The sequence below is a fragment of the Molossus molossus genome, unplaced genomic scaffold (genome assembly GCF_014108415.1).
Source record: "Molossus molossus isolate mMolMol1 unplaced genomic scaffold, mMolMol1.p scaffold_m16_p_17, whole genome shotgun sequence".
NCBI lineage: Eukaryota > Metazoa > Chordata > Mammalia > Chiroptera > Molossidae > Molossus > Molossus molossus.
The window spans coordinates 3733268-3753651 of NW_023425352.1; the positions used below are offsets into that span (position 1 = coordinate 3733268).

At 53.3% G+C, this 20384-nt stretch overlaps 1 protein-coding gene across 1 annotated transcript in view; it reads right to left on the minus strand.

The window, feature by feature from the left end:
* DHX32 (DEAH-box helicase 32 (putative)) overlaps positions 1-20384 on the minus strand; it is a 34195-nt gene that overhangs the window by 4440 nt on the left and 9371 nt on the right. The window contains exons 2-8 of the mRNA XM_036265552.1: positions 19197-19390; positions 14001-14373; positions 8819-9064; positions 7681-7780; positions 7432-7590; positions 1584-1775; positions 810-959 (exon numbers count right to left, since the gene is read on the minus strand). Coding sequence (XP_036121445.1) covers positions 810-959; positions 1584-1775; positions 7432-7590; positions 7681-7780; positions 8819-9064; positions 14001-14373; positions 19197-19390 — 1414 coding nt within the window. The remainder of the gene's footprint in view (positions 1-809; positions 960-1583; positions 1776-7431; positions 7591-7680; positions 7781-8818; positions 9065-14000; positions 14374-19196; positions 19391-20384) is intronic.

Genomic DNA, 20384 nt, shown 5'->3' on the forward strand with positions numbered 1-20384 from the left:
CAGCCCACAACCCTGCCCCTGCAGCCCACAGCCCTGCCCCTGCAGCCCGCAGCCCTGCCTGCAGCCCACAACCCTGCCCCTGCAGCCCACAGCCCTGCCTGCAGCCCACAGTCCTGCCCCTGCAGCCCACAGCCCTGCCCCTGCAGCCCACAGCCCTGCCTGCAGCCCACAGCCCTGCCCCTGCAGCCCACAGCCCTGCCTGCAGCCCGCAGCCCTGCCCCTGCAGCCCGCGGCCCTGCCTGCAGCCCTGTCCCTGTCCCTGCAGCCCGCGGCCCTACCTGCAGCCCTGTCCCTGTCCCTGCAGCCCGCGGCCCTACCTGCAGCCCTGTCCCTGTCCCTGCAGCCCGCAGCCCTGCCCCTGCAGCCCGCAGCCCTGCCCCTGCAGCCCGCGGCCCTGCCTGCAGCCCTGTCCCTGTCCCTGCAGCCCGCGGCCCTACCTGCAGCCCTGTCCCTGCCCCTGCAGCCCGCGGCCCTGTCCCTGCAGCCCGTGGCCCTGCCTGCAGCCCTGTCCCTGTCCCTGCAGCCCGCGGCCCTACCTGCAGCCCGCGGCCCTGCCTGCAGCCCGCGGCCCTGCCCCTGCAGCCCGCAGCCCTGCCTGCAGCCCACAACCCTGCCCCTGCAGCCCGCAGCCCTGCCTGCAGCCCGCCAGAGCTTTGGGAGCAGATGGGAGTTTCTGCTGCTCAGCAGAAACTGGCCTCACTCACCACTGCAATGACCACGGGCTAGAGAGAAAGGGTGGAGACTGGCTTATGGGGGCAGGAAAGGGGGACTTCCGCAGGCGGCCTCTGAGATCTCAAGCATTCACTTACGCTCACTGGCAGAATTCAGAGCTGTGTCTTGGTAGGCCTTGTAAATGTTGATGAGGGTAAAGTGATCGCCTTCAGGATGTAAAAATGTCTTCCAGCAAGTCAAGGCAGCTTCCTCAGTTCCATGTGGCAGATGCGAAAAGCAGTTAGGAGCTTGAAGATGAAAAGGTTACAGGGACAGCAGCAATGGCAACACCGTTAGCACAGCCCGGGGCTTGGAGAGCAGTAGTCTGCCTTCCTCTGAACACTTACATTACCCTACTTACTTAGACCTCAAAGGGACTCGGGGGGACTTGTCCTGGGTTTTCTCCTGCCTGCTTTGCTTAGGTCTGCTTGTGATACCAGCTCGTGTTAAGGGGATTGGGGGCGAGATGCTCCGAGGTCAGACGCAGGGCCGGACTAGAATGCAAGTTCTCGTGCCGCTCAGCCCCTGGTCTGCCTGCCGGTTAACGCACACGTTAGAACTTGCCAACCGAGACGAGCAAAGGTGTAGGAAGTAAAACCACACCCACATCATCATTTGGGGAAGAACATGTCTAGTGACACATTTTCTTCAAATCTTTCTTGATCTGCCTTAACTACTTCAGCGAAAGCAAACCTGGTATGCTTTCACGTACCAGATTAAGAAATTCACTGGGTATGATTTAGATTTTACATATTAAGATAATTGTTATAATTTTCTACCTTTTTCATCTATTCAAGTATTATCATTTCAAACATCTCATCTAAATCTCTAGCTGGTGCAGATTCACAGAACAAAAGAAGACTAAGGAATACCTGTTACCATGGCAGCGATGGTTAGCATTTCATCTACACAGTCAAATTCACAGGACGCCAAGATAGACTTTGAGAGCTGTGGGTCCAGAGGAAACTCCGACATGATGATCCCAAACTCGGACAGATTCCCGTCATTGTCCAGCGCTGCCAGGTAGTCTAAGTCTTCCAAAGCCTGCATCAGACTTTCTGGGGCTAGGAAGGAAAAATAACCAGAAAGCCTCATACAACCAAGACGGAGTAACAGGCACTGAATTTGCCCTCCCATAATGAAGACAAGTATATGGATCGACAGTTTGCAAGACAAAGAACACGCGATGGAGGGCTGACTCCTGAGGGGGACACTGAGGGAGGTGAGGTGTGGGGTTGCCCAGCTTACTGCCTTGCACGTTTCAGGGCTGTGGTGCAGGGAGGGGGGCCCTGATGGAGCCTGCAGACTCCCTGAGCTGTGAAGATGGTGCTGCAGGTCCGGGGAGACCAGGGTGGCCAGAGCTTTCAGGTTGGGGTGCCTGAGGAGAGCTGTACAGAGAGGACTTGGGAGATCTACGGGAGTCCCCTCCACTGTCGGGCACATGTAAGAAACCACCGCAGGCCAGGCAGCCATCCAGAGGACCAGAGGGTCAGTGCCCGGTGCTCACGCAGGATCCGGACCGGACAGGCTCATGATTCCCAGGGCCCCAGAGGAACCCCCACTGCACACGGCTCCAGCGCCCGACTCCTAAAACCAGGACCCAGAAGGACCGCGTCCCAGGACAAGGCTCAGGAATATTTACAGGAATCCGGACATCCACTGTCAAGCGCGGTGAAAGCACAGGTCTAGCAAATAATGAAAACGACGAGGCAGGGAAGGCGGGGACTTGATAAAGTCAGCCTGTGGAAGCTGACCCCGCACTCCCTCGGACAGCAGGAACAGTAGAAATAGAAGTTAAAAAGAGTTATTTGCTCATGCAAATTGGGACAGAAGGCTGATTTTCTTCACCTCTTTATTTCTCTTTTAGTTTATATGATATTGATCATGGTATGGTGTTTATTATACATGCTTAATCTCCACGAACAAAATCCATTCTCTTAAGTGTATGTAAGTTGGGTGACGGTGCGGTGTTTATCATCTCCACTAAAAAGAGAAAATCCATTTATTCAAGAAGGGTGGTCTCCTTGGCCTTGCAGAATCAGGTCACAGTACGTGAGGGTTTTCAGCTGCTGCGTGGCGCCGCTCGAGGCCGCACAGCGGAGAGAGCCACACGGATAACGCTGGGTCTCCCCACCCAGGAAACAAGGGTTCCAGGAGCTCCAGGATGGCTCAGACCTCAGTGCCAGCTTGTGCTGGTGGCAGGCGCGCCCGATTCCGGAGCAGCAGCCACCGGACCGCATCTGGGAGTTCGGTCACAAATGGCGGAAGGTTCTGAATTTCGTCCAAACTTTGACCACTAAGCTATTTGTCAAAATTCCAGCAAACTGTGCAGCTTGAGCTCCAGTCACCAACTCAGGTTCGATCAAGTTGCGCCCTTCCTGTCGGGACACAGAAAGCCCCGGGGAGCCCTGCTGCGGGGGAGGGGCTCTGACGCGGCCACATCCCCTCAGCCCTGTCCCACGGCTGCCACGACGGACCCTGGGAACCGAAGTGCCAGGGCCAAGGGGGCTGCAGAACCAACCCCAGCCAGTCTGCAAGAACCGGCACTGGCTGGGGCCCTGAAGCTCGGCTTCGCCCCCGCTGGGAGCAGAGACCGTCCGCTGCCCCGTGATCATCTCGCCGAGCCCCCCTCGTGCTGAGGCGCGCAGGGCCTCCTGCGACACCGCCCTGGTTCTGACCCTGGTCTGCCGGGTGCTGGCCCGGGGCCCCGAGACTCCTGGCTCCTCTCTGGTGACCCGAGCCAAGTGGGACCTTGAGAAGCCACAGTCCCGGATGGCGACTGGCCATTTGGAAATGGAAGTCCGAGTGCCCCCTCAGCCATGAAATGAAGGCAACAGCTGACCTGCCCGAGGTCAAGCGGCAGCGACAGAAATCGGCTCCTCGATGGGACGGCAGGAGGGCTCAGGAGCACACACTTAATTACTGAAAGAGTTTAGAAAGCGAGTTCTAGAGACCGGCAGGGCTGCTGCACTGGGCGGGAGACAGCGTTGGCAGTCGTCCCCTTGCCAGCCGGCTTGTCCCCAGAGGGCCCTGCCCCTCCTCGTTTTTGTGCCCTGGTGTTGAGCTGGCTGCACAGAGCATTCCTGACAGAGGGGCCTCCACGGTCCTGCTCCCGGTCCCAACACCAGAAAGAGGAGGCTTCGGGGTTTATGACACTCGGACGCAGCTGATGATCGCCGGGGAAGGACTCATCACTGCTGGTCTGCATTCCCAGACATCGCCCCGCCGTGGCCCAGGCAGCCGTCTTAGCTAAAACGCAGGGGGGTTAACGGGCCCTTTTTCAGTGCTGTGCGCCACCCAGGTGGAGGCTGCTCACGAGTGCAGGGTAAGGATTTACTGAGGCCTCTTCACAGCAACGCGGGGTCAGGCTGCTCCATTGCCGAGGCCACTCAACACGCGCTGACCGTCTCCCTGCGTGTCATGGCCGACATGGCGACTTCCTGTAGGAAAGCTCACGGCACGGTCAGCACCTCCCCCGCTACTGTCACTCGACGAACGGGAGCCATTGTTCAGTATTTCTCTCGTCACACGGATGCCAATGCCCAGCTCCAGACTGGATGTTTTCCTCCCATGGCACCCGCAGAACAGGCCGCTCATCTGCAACAGGGACGAGCCCAGCTGCCAGAGGAAGGCCCGGCCCGGCCCGGGCGGATGCTGTCATTCCCAGAACCAGCTCCCTCGAATCGCATGTTTCAGGTTTTTAAATAAAGGCCAAAATTTTAGATGCGAGATGGCAGGAAGCGGGTGGTTTCCGTCCCTCATGGGGACACCTGCTCGCGCTGGGCGGGAGAGAGCGAGACGCAGAGACGAGGCACAAGCGCCAGGGCTGCGCGGCGGTTTCCAGGTTCCCGGGCACGGCCCCTCTCGGCCGGGGCTCCTGCGACATCGTCTCCTGCCCGCGACTCCGCTCTGCGGTGCTTTGAGCCGTCTTGCCGGCACGAGCACACGGAAGAGTGTCTCCACCAAGACGTAGTCAGTTCCTAAGGGAGGACGCATGTACCCAAAGTGCCACTGGGCCTTAGGAAAGGGAGGGACGGCTGGCCGCAGGGGGGAACACAGCCGTAGCAGGCACGCGGCTCTTGCTGTGTGGTGGGGACACACACGCGGAGACCGAGCTGCAGAGCAAAGGGGCGAGAGGAGGAAGGGGTGCTGGACCCGCTGGGTTGCAGCACTGGGACTTGGGCACCGTGTGCACTGAAGTGAGGAGCCCAGAGGCGGCAGTGAAGCGAGGTGGCGCTGGCTTGACGGCACAGACTGAGTGACTTGGGACTGACCTGGGACTGGAGGATTGGGTTAGTTGGGCTCTGGAAAGGACAGGAAGGAAGAGCTTCCTGAAGTCTGAGTTTCACAAGGACATGTCGCGGAACCCGGCAGTTGCCTAACTCCTGCCCCGCTGGTACGGCAGCCCTGCGCGTAATGACCTCATCCGAACCTCTTAATAACCCTGAGCAACGGCAGGCACTACCCTCAGGTTACAGAGGAGGGAAAGCTGGTGACGTGCCAAGGCCACGGGCTGGCCAGTCTGCTTCCTCGGCTGTAAAGTGAGGACGGGAGGCCAGGCCGGTCTCCGGCAGTGTCTGTCCTGACGAGTGGGCTGCCACACAGGTGTCGCAGCACCATGTCAGCGATCGCCGCCTCTCAGAGGGGACCTGACTCCCAGCGCGGGGACCGGCCTGCTTCTCGCCCCGTGAGAGCTGCCCTTTGTGGGACACCCCTCAGCTCAGCCCTCCAGCCTCCTGTCGGGGCTCAGGTGGGGGTTCCGCAGGTGACGACGGCCGTCTTTACGTCTGCAGTCACTTTCGAAGGGCCTAGTGTGCTAACTAGGTCATGTCAGCGCTGTGAACGAGCGACCGATTCTGCTCACGCTCAGATGGAGACGACCTGAGGCTCCCAGAGGCTGCAGAGCCGCTGGCTGGTGAGCGAGGGCCAGACAGGAGCCCTGTGCTTTCCGGGGTGGCCCCTGAACAGGGGCGGACCCCTGTCTCGGCCTGGCGAGGATGCCCGATGCCACCTCTCCCCGGCGTCACTTTGAACAGCGTTCCCTTTCACCCTCCCGCTCCCTGGCCCCAAAAGTCACCTGGTCGCTGGGCCCACGAGGAGCCTCATGGGCCAGAGCTGCCCCACCTGCGCCTTTTCAAACCTCCCGATTCTGCTTCACGTTCCGGAAAACTACTGTTTTGTTTTCAAGGTCCTCGCACTGGCTCCTGTTGCGTAGGCATGTTTGTGCCTCTTTTCCACTCCCTCCCCCACATCTGAACAGAGCACAAACGCGTGGCCTTTAGACAGATAATGGCGTAACCTTCATTCGCTAGAGGCCTGGACTGGGGCCTCCTGCCAGGGCAGCTACACATCTGCTGACCCCTCGGGGCTGAGGGGGCGACCAGCCACACGCCCCTGCTGCACACTGGGGGTCTGCAGCCAGGCCGCTCGAGGGCCACAGGGAATGCAAGGCCATGTCCACTTCCCTGCGTTCTCACTGCAGATGGTGACACTAACTCCGAGGGGACCCAGCGGCTCAGCACACTCCAGGCTGTGGGTGTGGGGAGCAGGATTCCTAGCACCGGACTCACTGACCCACAGCCCTCGGGTCAGCACCTCCCCGTCACTGCAGGGTCTTGAACCCCTCTCTGCAGCCCGACTGGACTCCGTCTCCACGCTCTGTTCCATTTCCTCGAGGCCTCTGTCCCGTCGGGCCTGTCATGTCTGGCCAGTGTGTGTTCGGGTTCACTCTCCATGGGTCATTTCAAAGCCAGTGGTCTGGCCACCACCAAAGCGAGTCCCAAGTCCAAGTACGAAGATGGCATCTGGTATAGTCTTGTCCGTTTCAGCTAGTCTGTCTCCAGATCTGTCTAGGTGCCCTGCCTACCCGGGTAGAAGACCTCCGAGGCCCCCCCCACCAAGTGGTCAGCTGGTCCTGAGCTTCCTGACCCGATCAACAGGCACCGTCACTCATGACGGGGTCAGTCAGCACCAGGGAAGGAAAAATACTCAGTTACTAGGCAGCAGCCTGGTTATGCCGAGTCAGTTCCCCGTGGTTCACGAGCCCTGGAGGCCGCTGGGTGGGTCCATGCATTTCCTCTCTAAGCTGAACTGAGGCAGCTGCTGTATCATCTGTTCTTTTCCTCCCAAAACAATGAGTCAGATCAGCCCCTCGTTAGAGTCCACAAGCACAGCAGAAACTAGTGGCACGTGCCCTGTTAGGAGACAGATAAATCCTCACCCTAAGCCTCTGCCCCGTGATCGGCTCGGAGCCTCACGGAGGGTGACCACCGAGGGACAGGGCTTTGCACTGTGATGGCTGCTGTTTGCTCTGCCCCGTCTTGACACCACAAATCCTGCTTTTCTTCTCCCCTACTGACCAGACGTCTGCTGAATCGTGAACAAGATGCCCAGAGTCAACTTCGTTACCAAAGAGTGACTGCTAGTGGGTGTTCCCAGGGGACGGTCTGACTCAGGGGGAAGTGTTCCCACCATGAACCCACCTCCACTCTGTTGATTCCAGCCTCTGCCTCCACACTCCCGTCCCTCCTGCCCTGCCCTCCAGTGTCCAGTGGCAGACAGTGTCCCAGCAGACACCCCCAGGCTTTCTTCGTAACTGCAGAGAACGCCCGCCCCAGTGGGGAACGTGCTCTGGTGCAAACCGAGCCCCCCGCACGCTCGCCCCGCGAGCGCAGAGCCAGGCCCCCGCCCACACCCTGCCAGCACGCAGGCCCGCGCTACCTGGTCTGTTCATGAAGTCGCAGTGGCCCAAGCCGGCGATGTCGACCCGCTTCATAAACAGCACCATGCTGGTTAGGTTGGCTTCCTGCATTTCTGCCGGCTTCAGCGGCTGCATGTCTTTGGAGGCAAATTCTTCAGAGTACAGACAGAAAAGTTTTCCTGGAAGAAATCGAGGGAAATGGTTTAATGTCTCTGTGCTGCCTGTGGACAGGAATTCACATCAGTCGGGTTTCATGCCCGTGGTGCTACCTGAGGAGGATGAGCCGAGAATCTGCTTGCGCGCCTCCGCTTGGCTCTGGCTGATGGGTTGCCTGACCAGTGAGCTCGCCCTTATGCGAGGGTTGTACACCTTTAAGGGGAAGGACAGCACCTTTAGCATCGGTTCACTCCGCGACATGCTCTGCTGCAGGGTCGTTCTCTGCACGGTGTTTACTAGTTTCTTGGATGGTGGATTTAAAGGTTGTCTGCTTTTGCTGTAGCTTCAGCAAATGCGGGACCTCGGTCATCTGCTGAGATGCTAGTGTTGGCCACGCGAGTCGCCAGGTCCTACTGAGACTGCTCACGCTCACCGCGTGCTGACCTCTTCCGTCGCGTCAGCGTGAGAGCGGACGGCACCTACTCATTTCTCACGGGGGTGGAAGGGGGAGTAAAACCCTGGGCTCCCGATGGGGACTGATCCAGTAAGGTGCACCCCGCTGTCCCAGGGGAACCGTCCTGGTTCATGGCTGGGACTGCTCTGTGCCAGTGAGACAAGGACGCTCAGGAGGCCTGTGGTCTGGAAGGACGGGGCTACCCGGCATCTGATCATGGTGAACAGATCAGTACTTGGGCGTGTTCTCTCCAGTCTGGAAACGCCATGGCTTAAGTTCAGGTCTTTGAAAGTGAGAGATCCTATTCCATTTTTCCTAATTTTTTTCTTTAAAGGTAGCTGTAAAAGATAATATATTCTTTAAAAAGGTAGGATGGAGCTTTATCACATCAGTTATAAAGCCAAATTCTGCTAAAATGAAGGTCAGTGTGCTTGAAACTCATCCCTAGTACATTACCTGAGGGAAACGCTCATTACTTTGATAAAGGGTTTACCGGAAACACTGAGCAGTACAGGAGTGTTCAGGAGTCCGTTTGCTACAGAAAAACCACCGAAGACCCTCTACCTTACGCCTCAATAGTGTGCCTTCCCTCCGACTTCTCCCGTGCCGCCCCAGTCAGCTTACTGTGCCTCCGGACTACGGTCATGCTCACGAGGGCAGACCTCAGGACTCCGTTTCTGGCTGCAGGAACTCTGCACACACGAGCACACACAGGGACCCCCAGGCTGCACAGTCACCCTCACTCTCTGGTCAAGACAGTGGTTCTCGGCAGTGATCAGCCGTTTGGTAACAGTTACCTTTCTTCTTTCCACACCCACGTCAATCACAAATCGGACCGAATTGCTCCAGATCAAGGACTCTCCGGAGCTGGTGGTCAGCACCACCCTCCTCTGGTAAACTTGGCACCGTTTCTCCATCTCATCGTTTGGCTTGAACAGCGCACATTTCTCTCTTGGGTACAAAGGGACCACCACCAGCTCGCCAAAATCCGGGTTAGCGTCAGATCCTTCTCGACAGACAATTTCGTAGGCTTTTTCAATATCCTAAAGTACAAAGTTAACACCATCCATGAGAATATAGTACGTTATAAACAACTTCACTACTTAAAAAAAGTCTAAATTAAATAAAACCATAGGCAACAGCTGCCTAATGTCTAAGGGCAGGAAACACTGGTGTTGTCTGTGAGCATCATTGACTATAAAGAGGACGTAACGGATGAGGACACTTCTCTGGGGAAGCCAGTTTCATTGCTTTCAGTCCGAGATGGTTTCCCTGTGTGAAACACACTCTTCGCCTTTATGCATTTATCCTGTTTCCTAGCTTGATGCAGTTTCTCATATCCGGTGACAGGACAGGTCCAGATGTTACCTCCCATCGGTGACAGTGCGCCACTGCGCTCCTGGTGGCAGAACCAGGAATTGCAAGCCAGTTTCCCAATCCCAGCACACGCACAAACACGTGTACAGTCAGGGTCTCTCTCGGGGTCATTCTGAAAATTATTTTACCCACTAGCACTTCAGAATAGCAGAGATGCTTTGAAGTAGGAAATGCTCACTGCTATTTACGTCTCTGCATGAGTCAACCTTTCAGAGATAACCATTTAAAATGCTTCACTGTCAAATCAGAAAAGAAGTCGTTTACCCTAAAGCTACACACAAGACATGTATAAAAAACTCAAAAGGCAAGGCATTTTGGATAGATCACTTAATAAAATTCTTACACCTTTTTAATTTGTTTCCAAAATTTCTACCTTCTCGAGGGCCTACTAACTAGCAAAATGGAAGCAGCCCCATTTCATTTCATTAGATTCATTAGATTTCACTAAAGATCTAAATAAGAAAGACGACTTCCCATGACTGTCAGAACTGCTAAGACTGACTCCCTGCCCTGGCAGGTTTGGCTCGGTGGTTAGAGCGTTGGTCTGCAGACCAAAGGGTTGTGGGTTCGATTCCCGGTCAAGAGCAAGTACCTCAGTTTTAGGTTCTCAGGATTGTGCAGGAGGCAACCAATCAATGTCTCTCCCACATGGATATGTCTCTCTCCCCCTCCCATTCTTTCTAAAAAAAAAAAAAAAAATTAAATGGAAAAAATATCTCCGGGTGAGGATTCGCTAAAAAAAAGAAAAAAGACTGGGTCCCTTTCCAAATGTTCCAGCTCACGTGGCCTTCCTTCCATGCCACCCACAGGGCAGGACTGAATCAGTCCGAGGTCTTGTCGGAAGACAGATCTATCTGCCTAGAAACCAGCAAGGCTCCAGGTGCCGAGACCTGGGTGAACGGAGAGCCCTCCGGGTCCGTCTGCTCTTATCTGCACAGCTGGTTCACTTGGGGCAGATGTTCACCGAGCAAAGAGCATGACTGTTGATCAGAAGGAACAAAAACTTGTCAATGGAATAATGAGAACAAAAGTATGTCTCCATTTTTACAATTCTGATCCTGTCATCGTTCTACGTGAGGGTTGCTTAGAAATTACAATGAAGAAGGCAAGCATTTGGGCTGCGTTTCCCTGCGCCTGGCTGCGGAGTCTCACAAGGACAAGCCCGCCTTCCTCCCCACGACCTCGAGCACGCTCCCACGGTGCTGCCTCCCCCTCAAAGGTGACCTGGGCCGCAAAGGAGATTGGATTCTAGCAGCCCATTCATGCACAGTTTCTGATCAAAACCACCCCTCCAGATGCACTGAAGTGTATCTTAGAGCACTGTTTAAAAAGTAATTTGGGCCCCTCATTTTTTATTTGCTTTGAGTTGCTATAACGTTTTAGCTGTAGGTGGGTTCTAATGTTGAATTTGTTCCAAAAGGGGAAAAAGGAAGACTAAAAGAACACGTCGAAAGGAAAAAGCAGAGCAAAATAGCAGCAGGTGTGGCTGTAGTTCTGGCTCCTCAAGCTCAGCGAGTACAGCGCTTTGAGGTCAGAACCTTCAGAGTCTGCAAACTATGCTTCACTACGTCCCTCGAGCTTCAGATGGTTTATTCATTTCCCTCTTCTTCAATGTGCATTGACATCTGTGGGACGGGCCTAGACTTACCTGCGCAGCTCCGGAAAGCACAGCAACACCCACCCGGAAGCTCTCTGGGCCCCGGAATGAAGACCCACAACGGACAGAACATCCCCGGGAAAGCCTGGACCGCATCGTGTCTGTGAGAGCTTCGAGTTGCACCATAATCTGAACACATATTCATAAATCTCAGCTTATGCTTTCTGATTAATCTAGTTAGTTGTTTCTCGGGTTAGAAGACAGTTAAGCGACGAGGAGCGACATGCTGCAGACACTCGGGGCTCTCGGCGACACCGTGGTCACGTCACACGGGCGCTCAGCCTGCAGAGGAAGCAGCCGGCCAACCCATCTGAGACGCTGCTGCCATTTAAAACGTGTTTCTTAAAAACGACAATCGTGCCTTTCTGTTAGGCTGCCTGGGCTCACTGTCATGTGGCATTTAATTGCTAGGACCGGTTTTATTTATTATTTTTATTTTATTTATTTATTTTTATCCTCACCCGAGGACATTTTTCCATTTTTTGCTCAGGTAGAGTGGGAGGGAGGGAGAGGAAGAGCGAGAGAGAGAGAAACATCGACGCGAAGGGACACATCGAGTGGCTGCCACCCGCACGACCAACCAGGGCCGGGGACAAACTGCAACCGAGGTACGTGCCCTTAGCGGGAACCGAACCCGAGTCTCTCTGGACCGCAGGCCGATGTTCTAACCGCTGAGCCAAACCGGCCAGGGCGCTAGGACCGGTTTTAAAGTTTTATATAAGGAAATCAAGAAAGCTTCCAGTAGTGTGGGAGAAATGACCAACAGCTGTTAACATGGATTTCAGAGCAAGAAGTTTTTTGAAGAGAGATTCCAAGACCATGGGGAGGAGTATCTTAATGGTAGTCTTGACATAAGTGGTAAAAAAACAAAGGACAGTTCCATCAGGATCCTGAACCGTGTTCAGCTGGTCCGAGAGCCAGGCAAGGGCTGTGGGACGGGGCTGAGTGGTGAGGCCCCCTCGGGCCAGGACGCTGTCAGCACAGCCCCGGCGGCATCCTCAAAGCCCGCCCGCAGCCCCCACCCAGCCCCCACCCAGCCGCCACTGTCCCGATTTCGGACTCTGCGAGACCGACGGTTTCTGAACAGCAGATGCCTTTTGGTCTGCCTCTGAGGAAGACGGTCTAGCTTTCCAAGCCCTGGGGTGTTATCACTTCTACCACCAGCCCAGGCAAAATGCTCTGCTCAAGGGACAGCGCGCGGGGCACTCTGCCGTCACTCACAGCTCATGTCAAACTTAGGAGAATCCGTGCTCTAAGACCGTCGCCCCCAATTCTGTTACAAGATTTTGTTGGCAAAATCCACTTGGGAGTGTTTGCCTCCTTGGACTTGAAAGATGCCTACTCCTCCGTCTTAGACTCCCCCCCAAGCCGCTGTCGTCCTCACCTGGAGATTCCAGTTCTCCATCTTCGAGACTTCTGTCCCTTCCCCTGCCCGAGGCTTCCCAAACCCTAGCTGTATTCAGAAACCCTTCTGTCTCCTTAATCATTTCACGACCTTCCTGAGGGCTTTCTGGAATATCTTTAATCATGCAAGATTAGGACATGATGACACTAAATCCTGCAGTAGGCAGAGGCTTTAGTACTGAGAAAACTGTATAATCTATACACAGAAAGTTGATAAATATGCTATAGTAATCATATATTTGAGATTTTAAGTTACCGTCTTTATGGAGACAGATAAAATTTCAGTTGTGAGAAAGGTCCCATGTTCCCAGGCAGAGGTCGGTCACCTTTCTGCTCTGCGCACGAGACAAGTACTCGGGAAGCAGGTGACGAGCAGGAAGACTGCAGGGCAGCGGAGGGCCGTGGGCTTGTTCGCCTGGCGTCTCGGCCGAGACTGGAAGTCCCATTTGGGTTCCCGCTCAGTCCCGGGATCCCCACGTGTTTGGGTCATGGGCTAAAAACTCGTCCTCTGCTCTCTGAGTGAGCAGATGGGCAGGAAGGAAGAACCAGGAAATGACTCTCAGATGAAAGGTCTAATTCTGGAGGCTGGAGGCTTGGATGCAGAGTAGGGACTGAGAAGGGTCAGCGCAGCTGCAATGAAACATACGCGTCCCCGGCCTGGCCGGTTTGCTCAACGGTTAGAGTGTTGGCCCTCGGACCAAAGGGTCTCGGGTTTGATTTCTGGTCAAGGGCACGTACCTGGGTTGCAACTCGATCACCGGCCCAGGTCAAGCGGAGCCGGGGGGTGTGGGAGGCCAACTGATGTCCTTCTCTCACGTCGATTTCTCTCTCCCTGGTCCTTCCACTCTAAAATTCAGTTGGAAAATATCCTTGGAGAGGATAAAAATAATAATAATAAAATATGTTTCCCCAAGTGGCACCCTGACTGGAAAAGCAATAACAGAGGCTCAGTTACACATTCCCAGTTGTTCTTTTGAAAAGACATTTTGAAGAATCCAAGTTAAGATTTCTCTCCCTCACCTTACTGAGAACAGGAGCCCCAGGAGACAGCCTTCAGGGTCTGTGGTTCATGCCTTCCTGCCCGACACCCCCCGGCGGCGGCAGGGACATCTGTGGGGTCTCCTTTCGCTCATTAACTCTGTGCCACATACTCAGGTTATGTTCTGCAATTCCGACAAAAGCTGCACAGGCCCGGCAGCAGGACAGCCCGGCGGTGCCCTCGGGGCGGTGCCCTGGGGCGGTGCCCGCGCGCCTGCGTGGAGGGAGGGCCCTGGCTCTGGAGGTTGGGCCGCGGACCCAGCGCCTCCTCCGGTCTGTTTTCAGGGCAGCGCGTAATTTTGGAAACACTTCCTTCTCGGCTCAGGTTTTATTTACCTGCCTACGTTTCTTCCAAAGTTCAAAAGCTGAGGTGTGGTGGAACCAAATATTGACAGTTTATTAGCAAACTGAAACCTGTGTGTTAGTCATTAGAAGGACCCAGCAAGGTGAAAAGGTTTCCAGTAAGGAGCCTTATTACTCTGTCAGGACAGAATATCACTTACCTGTTCGCAGGCCAGGAAGACGACGACGTCCCCCTTCTCACCAGAGCGGTGAATCTCAAACACGAGGCGTAAAACAGACTCCAAGGACTCCCTCTGAGCCCCACCAAGGTACACCGCCTCCACGCGGTGTTTATTCTTCACTTCGACGAGGGGCATGTCTCCATAGTAGGAGCTGAGCTTGTGGAGCAGGAGCGGTGAGGAGTTGATGACCAGCTTCAGTTCCGGTCTTGCTAGTAAAACACCTTTAAGGAGGCCAAGTAACACATCAGTTGCTATGCTTCTTTCCTGGATGTCATCTAAGATGATGACCCCGTGGCTGCCCAGGAAGGGGTTGGACATCATCTCTCTCTGCAGCATCTCATCGGTGCAGTACCTGCAGAGAGGGGACACTCGGGTCAGGAGACCCTTCGGAGAGGCCACACAGAAAACCCAAGGACAGCAAAATGCCTTTCCTACCTCCTGTTCTCTGTCAGGAGTCTAAATCTTCACTGGGGCCAAGATTCATTTAAGTCGATAAAATCTACAGACTTTCAGAACTGCAGTACATATAAAATATTTTAAACAATTTACACACGTTCACAGACCCCCCCCAAAGACCATCTCTGAACCCTAGTTAAAGGCCTCTGCCCTAAATGTTAATGCAGGTATTAACAGGAGCTGCATTTAACATTCGCTCCGAGCTTTCTAAACAAAAATATAGCATCAAAATACCATTGTCGGGTAAGCATTTGCCCAAGTTTCAGGAAATGCATTTTACATTTTAAATCCCTAGCACTAAATTTCTGAAAGGTAAAAATATAAAATACAGAAACGTCTTACTAATATTTTCTAAAATAATATATATTGAATTTGACTGTAAAGGAACATTTGGAAGTTCTTTTAAACTTGGTGTTCTAGAGGGTCTGTGTTTGAGACCTGTATTGCTTCTACAGGATGTCTTGATGTCTAGTGTAGAAAGATTGTTCTAGGGATAGCACGTTCAGGTATCCACTGCTTCGAAAAAGGCTACACTAAAGTTTAAGGAAGAAACTACAAACTTACATGCATGTACGCATAACCAATGGACATGGACAACAAAACCGGGGATGGGGTGGGGGGGTTTGGGAGGAGGGTGTCAATAGGGTAAAAAAGGAGAAACATCTGTAACAAAAATAAAATAAAATAAAAAATGTTTTTAAAAAAAGAATGCGGTTGTCACATAGTATCAAAGACAGGCAGTCGGCATAAAGGTTAGATTTACTAAGTATCTACAGTCGGCCCTCGTTTATCGTTTATCGCGGTTAATCAGTTCCAGACTCTACCGCGATGAATGAATTTCCGCGAAGTATAGGATTCTTTATTTACACAGTCGTCCCTCGCCACTCAAAAACCGCAACAGTGAAGCCGCAAAGGTCGAAGCGCGGAGTGGCGAGGGACGATGTATTATGTGCCTAGTAGATAGATACTAAGGGCTTAAAAAGAAAATGAAAAAGACAGTATAGTCAACATCAACCTCAAATCCTCGTATTTACATAGCTATTCAATCTGAGCTTACTAAAAATTAGGGCTAGCATACCTCTCCAGGAAAATGAATCTGGCTCTAATTTACCTGTATAATTACAAAAGTAGCTATGTATACATGTCAGTCACACATATTAGCTCATTTGGTCCTTACATCAACCCTGTGGGCAGGTATTAAGCACCCATTTTATTTTATTATTGTTTTTTGTTAATCCTCACTTGAGGATATTTTTTGTTTCTTTGCTTTATGTTTTTATTGATTTTTTTTTAGAGAGGAAGGGAGAGATAGAAACATGGTTGTGACAGAGATACATCTATCGGCTGCCTCCTGCATGCCTCCTACTAGGGATCTAGCCCACAACCTGGGCAGGTGCCCTGACTGGGACCTCTCAGCCCATGGGATGATGCTCAGTCCACTGAGCCACATCGGCCAGGCACTAGAGGATATTCTTCCATTGATTTTTAGAGAGAGTGGAAGGGAGGGAGGGACAGAGAGAGAGAGAGAGAAACATCCATGTGAGAGATACATCAGTTGGCTGCCTCCCACATGACCCTGTTGGGGACCAGAAAAAGAACCTGCAACCCAGGTACATGCCCTTGACCAGGAATCGAACCTAAGACCCTTCTGTCCACCAGCTGATGCTCTAACCGCTGAGCCAAACTGGTCAGGGCTTAAGCACCCATTTTAGAGACGAGGAAGTTGAGCACAGGTAGGTCAGGTGACCTGGGCCAGGCTATGGCCACAGTGAGTAGGCGGCCGAGATGCTAACTTTGCAGGCCTGCTGCCTCGTCTCCAGGGCTCAGAGGGCCGGCGGAATCTAGGGGACTACTTTCTTTATCATCGGGGGCTTTTCAACAGTTCTGGCTGCTTTGCTGCAAATCACACCCTGTTGGTAATACATCAGAGTAGCTCCTGGCTCTGTGCTGGCTGGGGCACGTCAGGGGAGAAGGACACAGTTCCAGCAACACGCGTGACTGTCAGGGGAAGACAAGACGAGGAGCCCTGGCTGGGTGGCTCAGTGGGTTGGAGCCTCGTCCTGTACACCAAAAGCTTGTAGGTCTGATCCGGGGTTGGGACAGTTGCGGGAGGCAATCAATCGATATTTTTTTCTCACATCAATATGTGTCCATCTGTCTCACTCTTTCTCTCCCTTCCCCTCTCTAAAAATCAATAAACATCCTCAGGTGGGGATTAAAACAAAGCCAAAGGGAGGGCCAGGTGGCCCGGCAGACAGAGCGACGCAGAACCTGCAGCAGCCGAGGGCCCTCACCCCACCCGCCTTCCAGGGCGCACCCATGGCTTTCTAGAAGTTACGTGTGTGTGATAATGTTAATGAAGATAAAAACATTGTAATATTCCATTTTAAGAGTGACTGTATCCAAGAGTCCTTTCCGAAAGGTTTCCAAAGTCCAGATGGCAGAAAAGACATAAAAATACATACACTAACTTTAGAACCTAGTCAGAGCTGTCTGTGAAAGCCACGGCCACTCCGAGGCCGCTTCCGAAGGTTGAGGACGAAGAACAAGTCGGCCGAGCTTAGGCACCCTTCACTCTGCCAGGGCCATACGACCTGCCCTGTCTAACTCTTCAACTGGTGTGAGTTCCTGAGAAGCTGGGAGGTGTGTGAGTTTCACTGGTATTACTCCTGGACCACCTGTATAATAAATAACTTGTAAATATACACTAATGTGATGACACGGGGACATCACGGCTGTGACAGCACAAGGGGGCCTGTCTTTGAGATGTGCTGTGGGTTGGAGATCCCTTCTGGTTCAACCCCGGCCTGAGACCAGTGTCTCTATTTTAGAAGATACATGTTTGCGGGAAGGCAGCTGAGTCTGAACCACACGAGTCATGGGCTTCTTGATGGGGAAGGAAGGGAGGAGACCTGCAGCAGCCTGCGGACAGGACAGCTCCTCCCTTCCGTCCACTGTCACTGCTGGGGGTCTCCAAGGGACACGCATGCCAGGTGCTGGCACGCTCAGTGCACAGGAAGGCCATTCCTCTGTGCTGCTACTGCAGTGTCCTGTCCTGTGCCATGCTGTGCTGTTGACTAGGCTCTTCTGCACTCTGTTGCTCTGCTCTGCTTGCTGCACTGTGCTAGATGACACTACATGACACTACACTGCACTATACTGCTCTGCTGTGCCGTACTGTACTGTACTACACGACATTACACTACACTGCTGTGCCATGCTGTGCTACACTGTATACACTGCTGTGCCGTGCTGTGCTACACTGTATACACTGCTGTGCCATGCTGTGCTACACTGTATACACTGCTGTGCCGTGCTGTGCTACACTGTATACACTGCTGTGCCGTGCTACACTGTACACACTGCTGTGCTGTGCTACACTGTACACACTGCTGTGCTGTGCTACACTGTATACACTGCTGTGCCGTGCTGTGCTACACTGTATACACTGCTGTGCCGTGCTACACTGTATACACTGCTGTGCCGTGCTGTGTTACACTGTATACACTGCTGTGCCGTGCTGTGCTACACTGTATACACTGCTGTGCTGTGCTACACTGTATACACTGCTGTGCCATGCTGTGCCACACTGTATACACTGCTGTGCCATGCCACACTGTATACACTGCTGTGCTGTGCTACACTGTATACACTGCTGTGCCGTGCTACACTGTATACACTGCTGTGCTGTGCTGCAGTGCACAATAGGGCTATGCTGTACTGTGTTGTACTACACTACACTACACTGCTGCTCTGTGTGTACCATACCTACTGTGCCACCCCCATTACACTAGCATAGAGCTCCTCCGTGGTGAGCCATGTACGCAGCTGGGCCACACAAATGGCTCATGATGTGCGGACACACTGCTCCGAGACCCTTGTCCCCTCAGCCTGGAGTGTCAGGCAGTGCTGGGCAGCTGAGGCCCTGGGCATGGTCACTGGCTGCGAGCAGCCATGGAAATCCCGCGAGATCTCTAAGACACTCCCGCTCTCTATGTGGTTGAGGCAAAGCTGCGTGGAAACGGGCTCAGAGCAGTGCGTGTTTACAATTTTCCTTCTCTTCCTTTTCCTGTTTCTTCTGTGCTCAGCTCTGGCGCGACCCTTTGTGCAAAGAAAGCTCTCGAAGCTGAAACGAGAAGAGCCACAAGAAGGGCGCCCCTTCCCCACGCGCCGTGGTAGCCACTGGGAAGGCTCCCGGGAACCCGCAGGACCCTGAAAGTAGTTTGGAAAATGTGGCTCTAAACTTCCGTGATGAGGTTGGTGTCAAGTTCTGTAGCAACCCAGGGGTTTCTGTTTACACTGCAGGAGGCCCGCGAAGCCATCCTGGAGTCCGACCCTTGCACGGACAGGAGGAAGCAGCCAGGCCCGGGAGGGCGCAGGCGTGGCACGCAGAGGGAATGGCAGGGAGGGGACACCCACAGGTCCGCTTGCCTGGCCTGCAGACTACCCACATGGACCCATCCTGAGGAGGAGCCGCAGAAGCACATGCTGAGGTGTTTGGGGGCCACCCCAACAAGCTGGAGTCAGGGAAGAAGTTTAGACAAGGAATCCCTGATGAGGTCAGTCTGGGAACAGCTGGTTCGTCCCAGGCCAGGGACAGAGACCGGTTCCTACACGTGACGGATGCTTAAAACGTAGAATGCTGGAGTACACTCTTCTAGGGTTTCCAAACACAAGCCCAGAGCTGTCAAGCACAGCAGGCGGAACCCCCAAACCAACCTCAGGATGGTCTCACTGGTGCAGCAGTTCTCAAAGGGGATCGTGTAGCCAACCTCATGGCCAATGTTGACGTCCATTTCGTCTGCTACCCGCAGGGCGAGCTGGACGGCGGTCTGCTTGTGGGCCTGCGTGCACACCACGCCCCCGTGCTGGTAGTGGACGGACAGGCAGTATTCGGCACACCACTGCGGCACCTTAACGGGGGACATGAGACAGGGTCAGCGCCCGCCAGGAAAACAGCCAAACCAAGGGTTCGTCCTACACACGAGTTTTCTTTCACCAGTGAGTCACCATCTTGGTGAAACTGAACAGTCTGTGTTTACGTGCAGAGTTACCAGCCAGTACAGTAAGGAGCAAAAAGAAGTTAGCAGGGACTGTTCAATTTTGACTCCAGATGAAAAAAAAGCAAATAAAAGGCAAAAAATTTTAAAAATATTTTTAACCTTAGCTATGTTTCTGAAAAGACTAATCTATTTACAAATTATTATTTTCTTTCTTTTACAAGAAACCTCCATAAAAAATATGGCTTGTCATACCAACTCTTGTGTTCACGCAATGCAAACATTCAAAAGCATTTCGAGGAAAAACAGTGACTCAGAAGGAAAGCGCCGACGGTCGAATCTGAGTGATCACATGAAATAACCAGATAAACCTACTTAGCAGTTCTCTGGTACTAAGAGCTAAACACATGGGCATTTTTCATCTACATGCAATGAGAAATAGGCCCAGGGAGACACCCAGCCAATCCGTCCAGATTTGGAAAGAGATAATGCCAAGTCATTTATTTTATAAGTTCTCTTACTGCAAATGTATCCCGGACCGACTGATTTGATTAAGTTTATCTGTACAAGAATTGTTAGGGTAGAAAGCACTGAGTCTGTTTGTATGCTACGGCGCCGAAGCATCGCCAATAAACTATGCTTTGTGACTTATCTATTTTAAATTTTTTTCCCTTTATTGATTTTAGAGAGGAAGGGAGAGGGAGAGGGAAAGAGAAAGAGAGATAGAAACATAAATGAGAGAGAACACTGACTAGCTGCCTCCTGCATGCCCCCCACTGGGGATCGGGCCTACAACCTGGGCATGTGTCCTGACCGGGAACCGAACTGGTGACCTCTTGGTGCCTGGGTCGACGCTCAGCCACTTAGCCATACCGGCCAGACTTGTTACATATATTTTTAAGATGAG